The sequence below is a fragment of the Diadema antillarum genome, unplaced genomic scaffold, assembly GCF_040938485.1.
Source record: "Diadema antillarum isolate AM-2024a unplaced genomic scaffold, OU_Dant_1.0 seq00001218_RagTag, whole genome shotgun sequence".
NCBI classification, from domain to species: Eukaryota; Metazoa; Echinodermata; class Echinoidea; order Diadematoida; family Diadematidae; genus Diadema; species Diadema antillarum.
In genome coordinates this window covers 336,445-355,377 of record NW_027272010.1, presented here as the reverse complement: position 1 = coordinate 355,377, position 18,933 = coordinate 336,445, and the positions used below count along the sequence as shown (strand labels likewise).

General features: G+C 36.6%; 1 protein-coding gene across 2 annotated transcripts in view; it reads right to left on the bottom strand.

The window, feature by feature from the left end:
* Positions 1 to 18,933, bottom strand: part of LOC139744909 (arrestin domain-containing protein 3-like) — a 160,930-nt gene that overhangs the window by 62,781 nt on the left and 79,216 nt on the right. For both annotated transcript variants that reach the window (XM_071655323.1, XM_071655322.1), the window contains exon 5: positions 1,083 to 1,185. In XM_071655323.1, coding sequence (XP_071511424.1) covers positions 1,083 to 1,185 — 103 coding nt within the window. The remainder of the gene's footprint in view (positions 1 to 1,082; positions 1,186 to 18,933) is intronic.

Sequence of the window (18,933 nt, the reverse complement as noted above, 5' to 3'; positions counted from 1 at the left end):
GAATTCAAAGTTTATTTGATGAAAATCGGGTTTGGAATGACTGAAATATCCAAAAACAAAGTAAAACAAAGTGATCGTAATAAAGTGTGGGTCCCACACTTTATCAGAATTGCTCTTTTGATATCTCAGCCATTTCAAAACCAATTTTCATCAAATAAGCATTGAATTCCTCACAGAATTACATGCTCTTTCATATTTCATAAGAGGTTTCTCGTTATCTCACCAAAAAATTTTAGAAACCTGAAATTAGGTCTCAACCAAAACTGTACGATCCCTTTAATACCAAGTTTGTGCACTTGTCGAATTGGAAACAGAGTAAGTTTAGTTTACTGTACAATTACAGAGTTGACACCCAGTACAAAACTTACAGCATGACTACACTTAAAGACCATCTAAGTGCACATTTGCATGGGTGTACATGCATCAAACCTCCTGCCTAGTGGGAATGACACAGTCAGTTTTTCAATGATGTATGAATGCTCTTCGCGTGTAGATTGCGCTGCAGTGTAGATCGCGCCTAAGTTCACTGCCAACTTCACAGATAGGAACCTAATTAAAAATTTACTAAGAGGCCATACGTCAATGGGTTAAGAGCACACCACAATACCATGTGTACAATGCTTATCGGATAAAGTTCATTGACCATTTGACCTCTGACCTTGTTGAACAGCACCCATATCTGAACCTGACCTCCATCTTTAGGTTATATTCCTGTGGTGTGAGTTTGGTGGTCATAGCTCAAATCTGTGTAAGTTATTGAGAGTACATCACAATACTGACAGTAGAGTTCATTGACCTTTTGACCTATGACCCTGTTGGACTGCACCCATATTCAAAGTTGACAGGCATTTTTAGGGTACACATACCTATGGTGTGAGTTTGGTGGTCGTAGCTCAAAGCTGTGGAAAATTCACACATTACACCAAACTGTAGATGATGCTGACAACAGAAAAGTGACACCTACGTTGTATGTCTCGCTTCCTGCTATGTGGGTGAGTCAAAATGGTCCTCTTGAGGCTAGTAATGGCAGCAAAAGTACATATAACTGTAGTCCACGTACACAACCTGTGGGAGTACCTTACCTGGACAGTATCCTTTGCGGTCAGTGCGAATTGACATACTGATATTCCCAGCTACACAAAGTCCACAGCAGACTGTCTTCTCCTGAAAGCCTGTCTGTGGTGCCTGAATCAGAATGGGAAATAGAAAAAGGTTGGCAGCATGTGATGTCAAACTGCAGGGGGCTTGACACATTTTTTGTTGAATGCATGGTACAATATAAAGATGTTGACCCATTCCAGTGAACAGCAATAATTCATTGGTAACCGATATCAAAAGTATCTATAGATTCTCTTCCCAAATACAATTTCCTCACTCTCGTTAATGGAGGGACAGAACACAGAACAGAGAAGTTCTGCTACTAACATGGATGTGCAACAGGACCCTACGTATTTATCTCTGGTCAATAATGCACACTTCTTGCCATTTATCACTGGTCCTTGACTGACACTTTCTGTTTTTGTTTTGTTTTGTATGTTGTTGTTGGTGTTTTATTTTTTTGCTACAAAATGTAAATGCCTTTTATATGATATTTATGCCTTTTTGGACCTAGAAAATAATAACTTACAACTTGCAAACATAAGTGATTCTGAAATAAATCGATTGACAGGGATGCCTCTACCTTCTCACACAATTTCTATATTGACCCTTGCTTAATACTTAGATGAAGTCCCTTTACCTTTGATCTTCATGACTGACCTCTATCCCCTCTGCATTCCAAAATCCTTGGCTGACATATTTCCATCATTGGAAATTCACATTTCCACAACTTTCCAAGCCAAATTTACATCCAGAACATGGCATTCTCAGTCAAAATGCAGCCTTTTGACCTTCATCTTAAAATCTTTTCACAATATTGTATGCTATATCAACCCATTGAGGATGGACTGATTTTGCTATAACACGCATTTCCCATAGATACTAGCCTGAGTATTCTCGGGGCTCATCTTTAACGGGTTAATAGTATTAACAATTTCAGGATACAACTAGAATGTCGCTATGGCGACTGGTATGCATCCATCATATTGCATGGTTCTCCAAATGGGTCTACAATACAACTTGACAATGTGACACAACAGTTTCACATAAGTGGTAAAAAATTAAATTGACACGTCTTGTCACAAATATGTTAAGTGTTCACTTTCCTTGAACTAGGTTTCATTTGGAGGATGGCTAAATGACCTTTGATCCTTGTTCTTTGACCCAATGACCCACAATTCTTCAAATAATAACCAAGTAGTAACACCTATTCTCATGACAGCATTTTGAGTTATTTTCAAAATTTTTGAGAAAATTGTGATGTTTTAACATTTTCACTTGACCTTTATAGACCCCTAGCCAAAATCTTTTGCTACAGAATCATTGTGTAGTAATGCATAATACCTAGTTTACGTTTATGCATCTGGGTCAATCCACATCAAATCAACCAATTTTCAGACAATTTGTAACCCAACCCCCTTCAATTTTCTTCAAACTCGCACCAAATGTGTCCCCAAACGTCTGACAGAAGATTCTGAAATATTTTGGCCAAAGGTCAAACGGTAGCTAAAAGATACGGCCTCACTTAGCAACCAATGCGCGGCCGAACAACTGAATTTAAATAAAATTTGCTATGATTGACTGCTGCAGCCAAGTTAGATGAGATACATTGCTCATTTTCTGTTAAAATTGGAAGAACTTTATGATCCTAACATGCACAATATATTATGGTGCCAATCTGACAATCCTTTATTGCACAAGAGGTCACCGAAAATGGTGTTACGCATCAAAGTTAATGTTTTTGGGTGCATGTTTGGAAGCTGATAACTTCAAAATTGAATCAGCTTAGAATCCAATATTATACACATTTAAAGACTCTAACTTACTCTACATACCTACCAAATATCAGCCACAAAGTATGCTTCGTTTTCTTGTAGGGCGCCCTCAAAGTTGGATTTTTTCAAAAAGTTGCCAAGTTAAAGGTCACAAATCACCACTCGTCCCATCGAGGAACGACACCAATTTTTATTTAATGATAGACATTTACCTATATTTTCATAGCTTACAAAAGAACTTTAGTAACCAGAATGTTTAATAGCTTTTTAATGCATTTGAAAATGGTCGTAAACACCAAAAAATCAATGTAAATTGACACGTGGGTTTTTTAGCACATTTCAAATTGCGATAAATCAGAGATGAAGTGCCAAGACACAATGGTATCTGGTGTAATGATAGTCTGTAATTAGTACCAAAAGGATATACATCACAAATTGTTCTGTCTTATTGGCAATGACCTTGAAAATGCAGCTGGAAACTACAAAGAAAAAAAACAACCCAGTAAATTGGTCAATTTTCCGTAGCCATAATGGTGTCAAACTGTGACCCCGTTTACAGTGCGAGGCTCGGCCGCTGCCGAGCCACGGCCAAGCCCACCTTCATTTCAGTGTAAACGCGCAAAAGGCCAAATGCGAGGCCAAAATTGGCCTCCCATTTGGCCATGCTCTGGAGGTGGAGCCCGGCCTTTTCTCTGTGTAAACGCAAACTGGGCCAAATGCGCGGCCAATTTTTGTCTGGCTTCCAAACCCTCTGCATGTACTATTTCGCTATTCAGGATATTAACCCCCTCAACGTCGAAAACTAGTATAGTTTAAGGTGGTTTTGTCCTGCAAAGGATTTTTTCCTTCGGCAAAGGCCTTTGCCCGAACGGCGACTTCGTCACCATGGAATTCAGTTGGCAAAGGGTCTGAAAACCAGACAATACCAAATTGCATTTGTTTACAAGCAGAGCGCCACTACGACAAAATATTGAAAGGTTTGAATCAGAAGCGTGGCCGAGCCCGGCAGTGTAAACGGACAAAATTGCGGGGCCCTGATTCGCAATGGAGGCTGGGCTCGGCCGCGGCTCGGCCCAGCCCCGCACTGTAAACGGGGTCTGTGTTTCCATCAATTTTAGTTGTGTGCCATTTCAGTGCTCAAGGTGACTTTAAGCTGAAAACTGCTAATCTTGTTCCATTCCTATTCTTTTTTTAAGCTACAAATAATATTTCAAATTATCTCCAGATCTTTTGACCTTGACATTGTTCTGAACACTGCTGTAAATTCCTTAATATTAGCATATTCCCAACACACAAGATTTACATCATTTCAAAATTGATTTTCTCTCAGACAGAATGCATGATCATATTTACAGTACTGGTAGTCTGTAACAAGTATTTAGAGGATCTACATACTATTGCGGTTGTGCGATTTTCATTCAGGATATGCTGATACCATGGCAACGCATTGTTGGACAATGACGAAAGATGGAGTTTGCACATCTACGTACCATAGCCGTCACATGTGCCAAATTTCAAGCCATATGCTCACAGACTGAAGGAGTTAATCTTGTAACTAAATCCACAATACTTTTGTATTCTTTTTAGTGAGAAAATGCTGTTACCATTGCAATGCATTGTTCAACAATGACGAAAGATTAAGTTTGCTCATCTATGTACCATAGTGGTCACATATGTGCCAAAATTCAAGCTAAATGCTACAAGACTGCGGGAGAAAGCTAAAGCCACAACATTTTCAAATGCTTTTTAGGAAAAAAAATGTTACCATGGCAACGCATTGTTTAACAATGACAAGTTTGCACATCTACGTACTTTAGCAGTCACATACATGTAGTACAAAATTTCAAGCCAAGTGCTCAAAGACTGAGGGAGATAACTGAATCCACAGTATTTTTGTATAATTTTCATGGGCAAGTCCAAGATAAGGTCCCCTCAGAAGGCAAAATTTCATCTTCGCTCAATATTGACATGTTTGGTATCATTTTGAAGCTTATGAGTTGAAGTTTTGGTTTCCATGAAGGAAAAAATGATATTATGTAAAAAGGAAAAAATGATATTATGTAAATTTATGCAAATTTCAAGGGCTCATTTGCATAAATGTGAAACACAGTGTTACGTAAAGGACATTTATAAATATTCACATTTATTCAAAGGAAAGCAAATGATATTTGATTAATATGTGGACATAAGAAGTTCATTAGTTTAACTTGGTACGAAAATTTAGGGATTATGCAAATGATTATGCAAATTAGCTCGTGTCCTATCATGAGATGTCCCATACATAACAATTGAGGTCATTTTTTTAGGTTTTTTTCTGAAATTTCTAAGGTTATTTGAATGCCATTTTGGAAAGTTCTCATTTATTGTTTAGAGAAGTTAAATACCATAGAAAGAAGAAAAAATAGTTAAAGAAATATTTTTTATTAGGCAATGAAATAATGTTACGTAAGGGACAAATGCGTTACGTATGGGACATCCTCATACATATTGCATGTGAATGCATGTAGCCAGCTGGGAAGGTCTCTCAGTACACAAATGGTCAATCATCCTGAAGAAAGCATCCCAACTTTGCAGCTACTTTTGAGTTATAGACACTTGAAACAATACATGTACTTGACTGAACAATTTTCAGAAAGGGGGAGGGGGAGATGGCAAAATACACAATGAAAATCAGCATTAAAGGGATGGTATAGTTTTGTAGAAATGGGGATTCAGTTTTCAACATTTTACGAGATGAATGGACACCAATTATATGAATTATTAAAGAGCATACAATTCAAAGACTAGAGGAATTCAAAGTTTATTTGCTGGAGATTCAATTTGAAATGACTGAGATACCAAAAACAAACAAATACAAAGTAAAATTAAGTGGTCCTAATAAAAAATGTGACCCACCTTTTGTTAGGACACCACGTTTCTGGATACATGTATCTCAGCCATTTCAAAACGGATTTTTGTCATGTGAACTTTGAATTCCTCTTAGAATTGTATGCTATTTAAATATTTCATAAAAGAAGTGCTAATTATCTTGTAAAAGTTGAAATCAGAATTCCCATCTGAACCAGAACTATATAGTCCCTTTAAGTACGATGTAGAGACCTCTGATTTAAAGGGTACTGAAACCGAATACATTTAAGCAGATTGAAAAATTGCAGTTCAAATACTAGTATATTGGGTACTGTTCACCACACAATTTAGAGCTCTAGCTACGTTGTAGCTGCATTGTGTAACACATGCATGTGATGATAATGATGATGTTACTTCAAATTAGTGTTTTTTGTATTATTTTTTTTTTATTGCAAGTGATAAACAAATTGTCTATATTCAGTTTTCACTACCCCCGGTAGTAGCCACGACAAAATTCATGGGTAAACATACTGAGGTGTGACTCGAACCAATGACCTGAATGCTAGACAGACATCATATATCTACTCGATTACTGGGGTTCCATGCAGCAGGTATTGCATATTTATCAAAATTAATCTTTCTTGTGTCAAGTTGATTTTTATTGAAACTGAATTTTATTGAAACTGAATGGCAAACTGCCCTTCATCAATGGAAGCAGGGTTCGAAATTGGCGATGGTCCGCTGGCCATTGGCCACCCAAAATCACGTCGGACTAGCTAAAAATCATAAAATTCTGAAGTTACTAGTCCGTCTGGCTAGCCAAAATATTGCTTCAGTGTCAAAATTGATTCTAAGTAGTCCGCCTGGCTAGTTAAAAAAAAAGTTAAGTGCGACCCCTGGGAAGTAAACACTTCAATACTATTCAATTTTTTAGTAGTAATACCCTGATAAAAATACAGGGCATCCTACATACTCAGGTTGGTCATAAAAAATATGATTAAATATGACTATGATGACAAATATTTGGGGAATATTGTTCCCTTGACAAACTGGATCAGTATTTGACTAATTTCAACTGATTCTACCTAAATAATTATGCAAAAATCTTGTTTATGGGTATTTTGCAAAATTATTTTGCAAAATACTCATAAACATGGTTCTCAGCACACTAAACGAATGGGGGACTAAGGGCATGCATACTCAGGTTGGTCATAAGAATATAAAAATATGATTGAATATGATTATGATGATAAATATTTGGGGAATATTGTTTCCTTGACAATCTGGGTCAGTATTTGAGTAGTTTCAACTGATTTTATTTCAATAATTATGTAAAATACCCATAAACATGGTATTCCACAGACTAAACGAATGGGGGACAAAGTGTCCCATACGTAACTGTCCCATACGTAACACGTCCTGTCTGTCTTTAATTAGAACCTGTAATTAGAGCTTTTTGCCTCATGACATGAAACTTACCTCTAATAATCTTGAGTGTTGTGACTGTCATCACAGTGAGTTACAAGTTGTAGAATGAAATACTTTCAGAGAGTTTTGAGGTTGACTTCTCCTAGATATCAATCACCATGATAAAGTTCAATATGATCAAAGGACATGAACACTATTTTTCAGGTCATAAAAGTCTCTGAATGTCCCATACGTAACGCGCGCGTTACCTTGGACTTGCCCTTATTCAGAATTTGCTGTTACCATGGCAAAACATTGTTCAACAATGAAGAAAGATTAAGTCTGCACGTCTACATACCATAACCGTCACATGTGCTAAATTTCAAGCCATATGCTCAAAGATTGAGGGAGTAAGCTGAATCCGCAATATGTTTGTATTCTTTTTATTCGTGAATAAATGCTGTTACCATGGCAATGCATTGTTCAGCATCGACAAAAGATGTGTTCTGCACATCTACATACTGTAGTGATCACATGCGCCAAAATTCAAGTAAAATACTCAAAAACTCAGGGAGTTAGGTCAATCAACGTATTTTTGTATGATTGGCAAAAAAAAAAACTGCTGTTGCCATGCAACAGATTTATTTACAAACAAAAAAGGTATCTTGCACAACTACACATTACATTGATTCATTCATCCCCAATTTCAACTGAATTGCTATAAAACTCAAGAGAGTAGTTCGATCCAGAACATTCTGTAAGATTTCTTGAAAATTTGCCATTGCCATGGCAATGCATTACGCAATACTAACGAAAAAGGTGTCTTGCACATCTTCCTTTGGTAGTGGTCACACATGCTAAATTTGGAGTTAATTGCTCAAAAAATGAGAGAGTAGTTCGATCCACAAGTTTTTATGAAAATATGCCGTTGCCATGGCAATGCATTATGTGATACTAATGAAAAAGGTGTCTTGCACAACTTCCTTTGGTAGTGGTCACACATGCCAAATTTGGGGTCAATTGCTCAAAAAATGAGTGAGTAGTTCGATCCACAACATTTGGTAGGATTTTTAAAAAAATTGCCATTGCCATGGCAACACATTATGCAATACACTGTACTAACAAAAGAGGTATCTTGCTCATTTTCCTTTCATAGCCGTCACACATGCCAAATTTAGTGTCAATTGCTCAAAAAATGAGAGACTAGCTCATTCCACAAGATTTTTTTGCGACGGATGGCCCGCCCAACTGCCCGACCAACCGCCCGCCCATCCGCCCTACCGCCCATAACCCCCCACCGCGCGGCCACCCACCATCCAAGTGATTCCTATACTCCCAATACATTATGTGCGGGTAGGGGTATAAAAATGTTTAAAACTCAAATGAATTTGGCCAGCAGGTCATGCTGCCCTGCCAGGGACCCATTAACTCTGCGTGTGCCACGTTCCCACATTCGACTCAGTCGGGCTGAATAGTTTCGCATATAATTCTGCTCAAACGCACAAACCTGCAAAAACTGATCGATAAATCGCCAAATACCAAAACACAATGAAAGCGTTTCTTGCGATTCTATTCCTTTCACATATATAGCTTGCTTTTTATGTAGTAATGGACTAGCAAGCAGTGTTCCCTACTGAATTTGCATTATGTACATTCTAAGTTTCTTTTACTGTTTTGTGTGCAAAAGTCATGCCTTTACAGTAATGACAATGTAGCTACTGGGCATTTGAAAGAAAAATAATCAGAGTTTTCATACAATTTACATCAAAGCAAAGCCTGGTAATTTCTCTACAACTTTGCTAACTGCACGTCCAATTCAACATAATTCTATTACAGATGATTTTGGAAAACAGAATGTTTTCTCAAAGCATGACTATGCTGTTGTCTCAGAGTAATGTGGCACTCAGGGGGTTTCCACCATGGCACATAAAGAGTCGTAAGTGCACCTTCACCATTCGAACACATTGTATCCACCTTTGTATTGGCCCAATCCTATCTTGCTTGGCCTTCACACATGCCTAATTGTGCCACTACTTCCACTCTTATGAGAAAGTTCAAATATTCCTTCAACCTTGACTTGATCTGGAGGGAAAAGATAGAATGACAAACTTTTGAGGCCTTGGGTACCTCTTCCTAGGCCCCCATTGATCCAATTTTATTATTTAAAGTTTTGCATCCCCTGCATCTCAGAATCATTATTACTGGGTTTGGCAAAGATCAGATCATGCATTTTGAAGGACAAGATAACTTGTCAGTTTGCTCTTTGGAGGTCCCACCACAAAGTCAATTCCCTCTGAGGTACCCATATAGGCAAACACTCTCACTGTCATGAACATTTCGTATTCTTTACCTTTAAAAACATGCAGGGCAATAATGTCTCATTGCTACTTCTGTATGTAGCTGGAGAATATACAGGTGTAATTGAAATTTCCAGTTTGGGGTATCATAGGTCCTTATCCTGCAGATCCCCCCAAGTGGAGTCACCTTAAATCATCTGATAAAACTGGTGTCTCGTGGGCAATTCCACGGTTACTGACGTTACGCGTAAGGATTTTCATAAAATTGTTTATGTTGTAGTTTTGTGAATGAAAGCGACCGGGGCTTGTAATTAGCATTGATGAATGAGTTCATGAGAATGAAGAAATAGGTGGAAAGTTTTTCTCTCAAACTGCATTTCTTATCACATAGCAAAGTGAAAATGTGTCGGTAACTGACGTTACGGAAAAAGGACATGGGAAATTATGGTGTAGATTTAAATGGAAATATCTCATGTCCCTGACTTCTAAACTTTGTGGCCCGAATTCACAAAGGTGGTTTCAAATGAAACTACGGTTTCTAGAAACCATGGTTTTTAGAAACCGTGGTTTCGAGTCTGCGATTCACAAACGGTGGACTCAAAAAAACCACGGTTTCATTTGAGTCCACGGTTTGAAACCAAGGTTTCAACAGTGGACTCAAATGAAACCGTGGTTTCAACAGTGGACTTGACCTCAGAAAAGGGATTTCCCCTATCTAATTTCACACTGAGCATGCTCAGTAGAGTAATGAACACATACACACATAGCATTGTCATGTTGTTGTTGTTTTTTTATCAAAAAAACATTAAAAACATTAAAACATGAAAAACATATCTCCTTAATTCCCCTGTATGCTGTTACCGAGTCTTGTGTATATTCAATGCAATGGAAAGACCCCCCCCCCCCCCCCCACACACACACACACATTGGATGGAAACTACTGACCCTGGCCTGGATGACCACAGTCACGTTGCAGGAAGGATTCAACGTTTATTTGATGAAAACTGGTTTTCAAATGGCCGAGATATCAAAAAAGCGACAATAATAAAAGGTGACAGGCCACGCCTTTTATTAGGATCTCTTTGTTTCACCTTGTTTTTGGATATCTCAATCATTTCAAAACCAATTTTCATCAAATAAACTTTTCATTCCCCTTAGAATTGTGCTCTTTGACATCTCATAGAGTGGTTTCTGTATATCTTGCAAAACATTAAAAGCTAACTCTTCACCTCAACCAGAATTGTACAGTCAGTTTTATATACAGAGTATGTAATTACAATGAAAAATACATCAGACATGGTCTCACAAAGTATGCACATAGTATGTACTGTAAAACAGTTTAGTCATAAATGACGATTTTTAATCACCGGCCATCCAATGGCCTGACAATGAAATTTACAAATTTGCAACATGTATGACTCGCGTGACACTAACAGTGTATACCTTTGTATTCATTCATATTCATTTCCTTAAAAAATAGAGACAATGCTACTACAGTGTATTAGGATCATTTTACTGGTACTTATGAACGTACATGAAGTTATCAAAATACAGAAAATATTGTGCAGTTGATGGATTATGATGTGTTACAAAAAAATAAAAAGTTCAACAATGTTGACAACATGTAAACTCTGTCGAAAAATAACAAAGTTGTCTAACACAAAAGTACTGCATGTACATGACTTCATTTATCGCTATACATGTGAGATGTTAAGAGAGTAAAGACTCCCTGAGCCTACTTGAGATGTTGGATTTTAACTAACTTGTCTCAGTTCCAGCAGCCTGGTTTTGTTCAACCTTCCCGTGAACATCATTATCATATTCAGCCCATCCTCCTCTGGCCCCCAAATAATACATAATACAATGCATCAAGTATCACTTTTTCCCTAACAACATGAGTGGGCCACTCAAATCCTTCAGTTTTGGACATGTGACATTTTAATAGACACCCAGACTGTTTACAAGTGTCCAACCACCTGTCTAAATGTATACCAGGTAGCCCTGAATATTATGGCCACCAACAGCTTATCCAGAGTAGCCACAATTAAGATAGTAAGATTACCACTTATCATGCCTGGTACATGTTTAATGTTTCCCTTGTCCAATGGTCAGTCCAGATGAGAAGGGGGTAACTATGAGAATACAGTTCCTCAGCATTATCAAATGACCACAGCCTGCCTTTTTACATTACCTCCTGTCAAAAATATATTCTGCTGACATGTAGGTCAGGACATTCTTAATCAACTTACCTTATCTAAAGTCTCGTATATCGTCCACACCTAAATATATGTATATCTATTGTTCACTCCCAATGTTTAACTGTATGGTTTTTACTTTGTGAGCAGTCACATGTTTATAATATGATCACATAATTTTTGATTGGTGACAAATCCTTACTACCAACATAATAATGTACTTTGTCACAATGGCATTACAATGTACAGTACGTTAGCCGTGTTCAGTAGTTTTATCCTCTACTACACTACTAGTACTAATGTGTTAAATATTTTCTACTAGAAATGCAAGACAGTGAGATGGACAATACATGAACATGCAAATAATTATACGTCTGCCAACTTTCCTGAACTACATGTATCTAGTACAGAATAAATCCTGATAAAAAGGCATTATCATAAAGAGAGAGATGACTGTCATTGTCCCCGGACTTAATTAACTGCAGCCATGTGAGATTTTTCTTATGCCTATGAAATGTGGAGCGACTCTGTGGCTTACTCATCAAGCTTGGGAGACACTTTCTGGGATATTTGGATAGACATTCCAACATTCTCTAACCGAGGTGGCTTTTGATGAATTGTTTGATTTTAACAATTTCCAAGTCGTAAGCCCCTTACATGTATACAGGATTGTTGTCACTTTTTGACACGTCCTGGCCCCATGTCAGGATGGTCAATGAGAGTAAACTTCAGTTCCATCTTAGAACCAATCACCTTCAGCCTTTACATGACATTGCAATGTTCCTGTCTATTCATAGTTTACTAGTTTTGACAATTTCACTAAGAATGTGTTAACGGGATGGTACAGTATTGATGGAGATGAAAACTGGCCTTTAACTTTTTTGCGAGATACAAAGAAAACATGTATGAAACACATTGTAGTACAGAGCATACCATTTTAAGAGGAATTCACAGTTTTTTTGAAAATTGGGTTTGGAATAGCTGAAACATCCAAAAACAAAGCAAAACAAATGATCGTAATAAAATGTGGGTCGCACACTTTATTAGGATCGCTCTGTTTTGGATATCTTGGCCATTTCAAAACCAATTTTCATCAAATAAACATTGAATCCCTCTTGGAATTACATGCTCTTTCACATTTCATAAGAGGTTTCGCACTGTCTCACCAAAAAAATAATGAAAACCTGAAGTTAAAGGGATATTCCCGACGATTTTCATGATTTCACATCATGTAGTACATAAATCGACAACTCCAAGTATAGACTTGTGGAATTTATTGTGGCTCTTGAGCAGAGAAACAACACTTTGAAAAACCTTAAAGATGGCCCTTCCCTTTTGCATTCCTTCCCAAATAGCACAGAACATGATATATTCCACCAGAATGACAAGACTATTGTAAATCTATAACATTCCTGTGATATTTGAAGGTTGTTAGCCGTTAAAATTCAAATGATGCACCAAACGCTCACCGTAACATATTCTGTGTACTAGGCACAGCTGCATACATTACTCCTCCTGTGGTTGTAATATGATACTTATACTTCGAACAACAGATGTGCATGTTAAAGCTGTCAGAAAAGAAGAATTCACTAGCTTCTCTTAGTTTGTTATAGATAGCAAATAACAACACACCACTTACATGAACTACATGTACAACTAAGTGCATCAAACAGGTCTGTAAAACTAGACTAGTATTTAGATTTGTAATTTTTGCGAAGTTCGCAAAAAGTATTCAAATCTTAACGGTCAATATACTAGTAACTAAACAAATACACGTAAAGACCCTCTTGAGTTCAAAATTGACAGGTTTCCAAATAGTGTTTTCTTCAATACCTGTAAATATATCTAACTGATCACTATTTTGAAGTTATTCAACCAGGAATATCGTCATGTTTCAGACTTCAACAACAGAAACATTGAATTTTCATAATTTTTTTGTACACAATCAATGGAAAATTGTGAGGGTATGACATGGCTAGCTCACCACATTGTACAAGAACTGTTTTGTAGAATTTAGGAAAACTTCAAAATGTTGTAACTTCCTTATTTTTCATCTGGTTTCAGTCCATTTTTTACTGTTGAACTCATAAGATTTTACTCTTTTTTTTATCATACTAACATATTTGGACTGGATTTCCTCTTTACGTCTCAACCAAAAGTATACGATCCCTCTAAACATAACTGATGTACACCGTACATTTTAAGATTCTTTAACTCAACATTAATTTAATGGGGTCTACATGTATATCCACTGTTTATATTGTATATACAGTGTATGTATATATTTATGAATTATATATATACACTGTATATACTTTGGGGGGATAACATAAACCAGTTGAATAGAAAAGGGTAAGTATTTATTTGACAGCATGTATTCCAGGATCAAACATCATGCTTCATTGTCAATAAGCCATGATTACATTTCTGGTGATATTTATTTTTGTTTAGTGAGACAGAGGACTAACAAAATATTGTTGTTGCCATTTCATACGATAGCATAGTGTCTTAGAATGCCATGGTCGTAATACAGCAACAAAGATGTTCGGATAATGAGATTCATAACCTGAAGTAATTTGAAATTATTGTAATGCAATGTCTTTAAATGAGATGTCATTTTTCTTTACATTTATATATATTTATTTCATCACATTTACATTCTATATAGCAATAAATGTTAGGCATTTTACTGTTGATACATGAATTGCCATTCATCAAAAATTGATGAGAAAAGAAAGAGAAGCATATGATATGCAAATAAATTTCACTTGCGGAGAGCACAATCATTCAAATGAAAAGTGGTTCTCCATCATTTTCACAGTGTGTGACCACAGAGGGAAAAATACTATTGATATCTTATTTGAGTATGTAACGAGCACAGCTAATATGATTCAGCCAACTAATTCTTGCCAGTGGATGCATTAAACAAGAGGATTATCATACTGATGGGATATCTACATTGATCGAATACCTGTTCTTCCTGTCGAGGAAGTACAGGGGTGGTATTCTGAACACCGTTTTATCTCTGTTGTAACTTGTGTTGTAACTTGTGTTGTAAGTCTGTGAGTTACAACACCGCTAAAACAGTTGTAAATCGGTATTCTGAAAACTGTTTTAACGGTGTTGTAAGTCATGATAACCACGCCCATCGCAATAATCATATCCAATAGGAAATACAGTCAACCTCGCGTAAGTCGACATAATCGGGACTGAGAAAAACACGTCGACTTACGCGAAAGTCGACAAAATGTCGACTTATAAATGATAACTAATTTCCCCTATAGATACAGAGTAAGATCACGATGCGGATCGCTACCCAAATCTTACTCCTTTTGCCGCCAAAACATACCTGCTGACATTAGCAACAATTATGTTTCAGTTCATGCATAAATCTCGCGCGGATTAGTAACGACAACGCACAATTCCCAAATCTCTAGAGAGATTTTGAGAGAGCGGGATCGGAAACGTGGGCCCGTTTCTAGACACTGTACGTTTTAAATTTGATTTGAAAAATGAAACGCATATATTCCCCCAAATTGCATGCGGCTTTGCGACTTAAATTCAAGTGCGTTGCTGCGAAGATATGCGTGTAAATTCGTATGATTCTGTCGAGATAATTTTTCAGTGCCGATTGAGTTGAAATAATATTATGTGCGATTTTCTTTCCCTAAGTCGCCATATTTGTTTTGCTTAAATTTCTATTGCCTTATACTCTGAAAATGAATTGTTCTCGCGCTCCGCGATTCGCAACATTGTGCCGCTCTGTACGGCGCGGGCCAGTCTGAAATAAAAAGAAGAAGAAAAGTTTGTTAGTCCAAAAACGACATCTTCTGGGATTACTAACCTTCGTAAAAACAAATCTCTTTCCATCGTCGGACTAATTTAACTTTGGACTGAGATTTAAACCTTCGGCATAGCGAACTGTTACAATAATTTTCAACTATTTTTTCATTGACATTTCGTGAAGCAGCATGCGTTTCGGTAGTTTGAAACGTGTAAATGCACTTATGTTGCAATGTCTTTCCCCTGCTAGTGCAGACTAAGTTCGGTCACGGCAAAAGTTCTGTTACGAAATAAAAAATAATGCAAGTCTTTTAAAAAATAACACACTTCCGTATAGATTTTTATGCGTTTAAACGCAGTTTCTAGTTTCGTACAAAAACCGCAAGTCTTTTCTGCAACGCTCTTTCGTTTAAAATACAACGTTGCTTGTGTTTTGATGGACTTGCATTTGATTTCTAGAATTGCGTTTAAACGCAATTGAGTTTTTAAGTTTCTTACAATTTTCTAGTTTCAGATGATTATCAAACCCAAGTCTTTTCAGCGTTCCGTGTGATTTGATGGACTTGCATTTGATTTTCGGGGTTGCGTTTAATTTTTAATTTTGCGTACGAAATAAAAATAATGCAAGTCTTTTCAACAATAATGCACTTACGTAGATGTTTAGAGATGCGTTTAAACGCAGTTTCTTATAGTTTCGTACAAAAACTGCAAGTCTTCTCTGCAACGCTCTTGCGTTTAGATACAGCGTTGCGTGTGATTTGATGGACTTCAATTCAATTCAATTAATTCAATTCAATTCATTTATTCATCTCATTTTCGGATAAAACAATACAACAGTATTGGATTTTACAATACACAAAAGGATAATCAATCATTTACATATAACAGTGAAAATGAAAAAAGAGAACTTGAGAAAAGCCAAAAAGGCCTTGTGAAGTAAGTTCCCTTACGATTATGCACAAAGTAATTGCTTTTTAAAGGACAAGTTCACCTTCATAAACATAAGGATTGAGAGAATGCAGCAATATTAGTAGAACACATCAGTGGAAGTTTGAGGAAAATTGGACAATCGATGCAAAAGTTATGAATTTTTAAAATTTTTGTGTTGGAACCGCTGGATGAGGAGACTACTACAGCTTGTGAGTCATATGCGTACAACAGTATAAAGAAAATGTAAAGAAAATTCAACATATTTTCACTTTTTTCGCATAATAAAAGAGCACTTGACTTGCCTCTTTCTAAAGGCAGGGGGAATAATATTACCCCTAACATATGTCGGTAACGAGTCAAGGGAATATGTACTTTTTTCAAAACATGGAATTTTGTGAAATTCTCTTTATATTTTCCTTATATTGTTGTACGCATGTGACATCTAAGTTATTCATACACTGCAGTAGTCTTCTCATCCAGCGGTTACTGCACAAAAACTTCAAAAATTCATAACTTTTGAACAGATTGTCCGATTTTCCTCAAACTTTCAATGACGTGTTCTACTAATATTGCTACATTCTCTCAATCCTTATGTTTATGAGGGTGAACTTGTCCTTTAAGGTACAAAGTGTAGACATGGACAGAAAACCAACAAATACAACAAAACATAACATAACAAATCAAAACAAAAACATAAGACAAATGATATGATAAATTGACTATGACTATGTGTGATTTGCTAGAAGGTATATTTTCAAAAATTTCTTAAATGAGGACAGGCTATTGCGTGAACAAATATCTCTAGGAATCGAATACCAGATTAACGGAAATTGGTGACGTACAGAGTTTGAAACCAGATTTGTTTTTACTACCCACGTATGAAATCTATTGCAATTTCGTGTATTGTATTTATGAATTTCATTATTAGTTGAAAACATACATGAAATATTATGGGGTAACATATCTTTGAAATAATAAAATCCCAAAACAGCGGTATTATAAGTATACAAATCAAATATATTCAAAGTATTAAATTTACAAAAAAAAGGAGCCGAATGAGCAAGATAATGACTACCAGAGCATATTCGTAATGCTTTTTTCTGCAATTTATGTAAAACTTCTATCTTGGTTTTATTATATTTGCCCCATACAGATACACAACTTGCATTTGATTTTTAGAATTGCATTTAAACGCAACTGAGTTTTTAATAAAAGTTCCCTACAATTTTCTGGTTTCATATGATTATCAAACGCAATTCTTCTCAACGTTCCATGTGATATGATGGACTTGCAAATGCATTTGATTTTCAGAGTTGCGCTTAATTTTTAATTTTGCGTACGAGATAAAAAATAATGCAAGACTTTTTTCAACAATAACGCACCTCCGTAGATGTTAAGAGATGCTTTTAAACACAGTTTCTAGTTTCTTACGAAAACCGCAAGTCTTCTTTGCAACGCTCTTGCGTTTGAATACAGCATTGCGCGTGATTTATGGACTTCATTTGATTTTTAGAGTTGCGTTTAAACGCAATTGAGTTTCAGGTTCGTACAACTATTTTCTAGTTTCATATGATTATCAAACGCAAGCCTTTTCAGCAACGCACTTGTGTTTATGTGCAAAGTTGCTCGTGATTTGATACACCTCCATTTGATTTTTAGTTGCATTTAATTACATGTAGTTGCATTTTAATTAATTTTCTAAAAACGGGCCCAGGTTTCTAATACCGCTTCGGAATACTAGTAATCAACGTTAGAATATTCGGATAAACGGAAACACCTATTTCATGTTCTGATAATGATTCTCTACTAGGACCTATAGGTGTACAAAATTTGTGCGTTTTGAGAATAACGAGAAGGAGAAAAAGGGAAAAGTGAACTGCTTTGGGTACTACAAGTAACTCTCCAATGTAAATGAGTGTATGCCCCTCTATTCTGACGTACATGTACAAGACAATGGACACATGACACGAACGGTACCGCGCCGTACACTAGCGAATTACCGAGTACAAATGCTGCGCATCGGAGCTGAAAAACAATTCTTTTTTCAGAGAATGGTGATAAGATTTTGAGCGAAAAAATTATGTCGACTTTAATAGACGAGGGAAATAACACGTATTTCAGCTCAGTTGGCACTCAAAAATCAGGTCGACTTACGCGAGTTGTCGACTTATAAATGTCGACTAAGACTAAGAAACTTTTAAGGAATAACAAAGGCAAAAATCAGGACTTTTTTATCGTGTCGACTTAAGCGAGTTGTCGACTAATGCGATGTCGACTTAAGCGAGGTTTACTGTATTGTTAGAAGTAGCATCTAAAACATTTCAACCAATAAGATTGCTCCCTTGGGCAAATGCGCCTTGCTTAACTCTGCGCGTTTTAACAAGCGCTCATTCTCTGGCGTGCGCACAAATAGGACAACGGTATGCACAGGTAAAGAGAGCCAGAGATAAAATAAAGTTACAACAGAAGTTTGATCATTATGCCTTCTTACCGGTTTTGACGTATAGTTGGTGCAGTAGGGGATTCGCAAAGCTATCTCAGATTGAGTCTTTTTATTTGAAATTTTGTTGAAAAAATAAGATATCTGGCGTTCATAAGAGG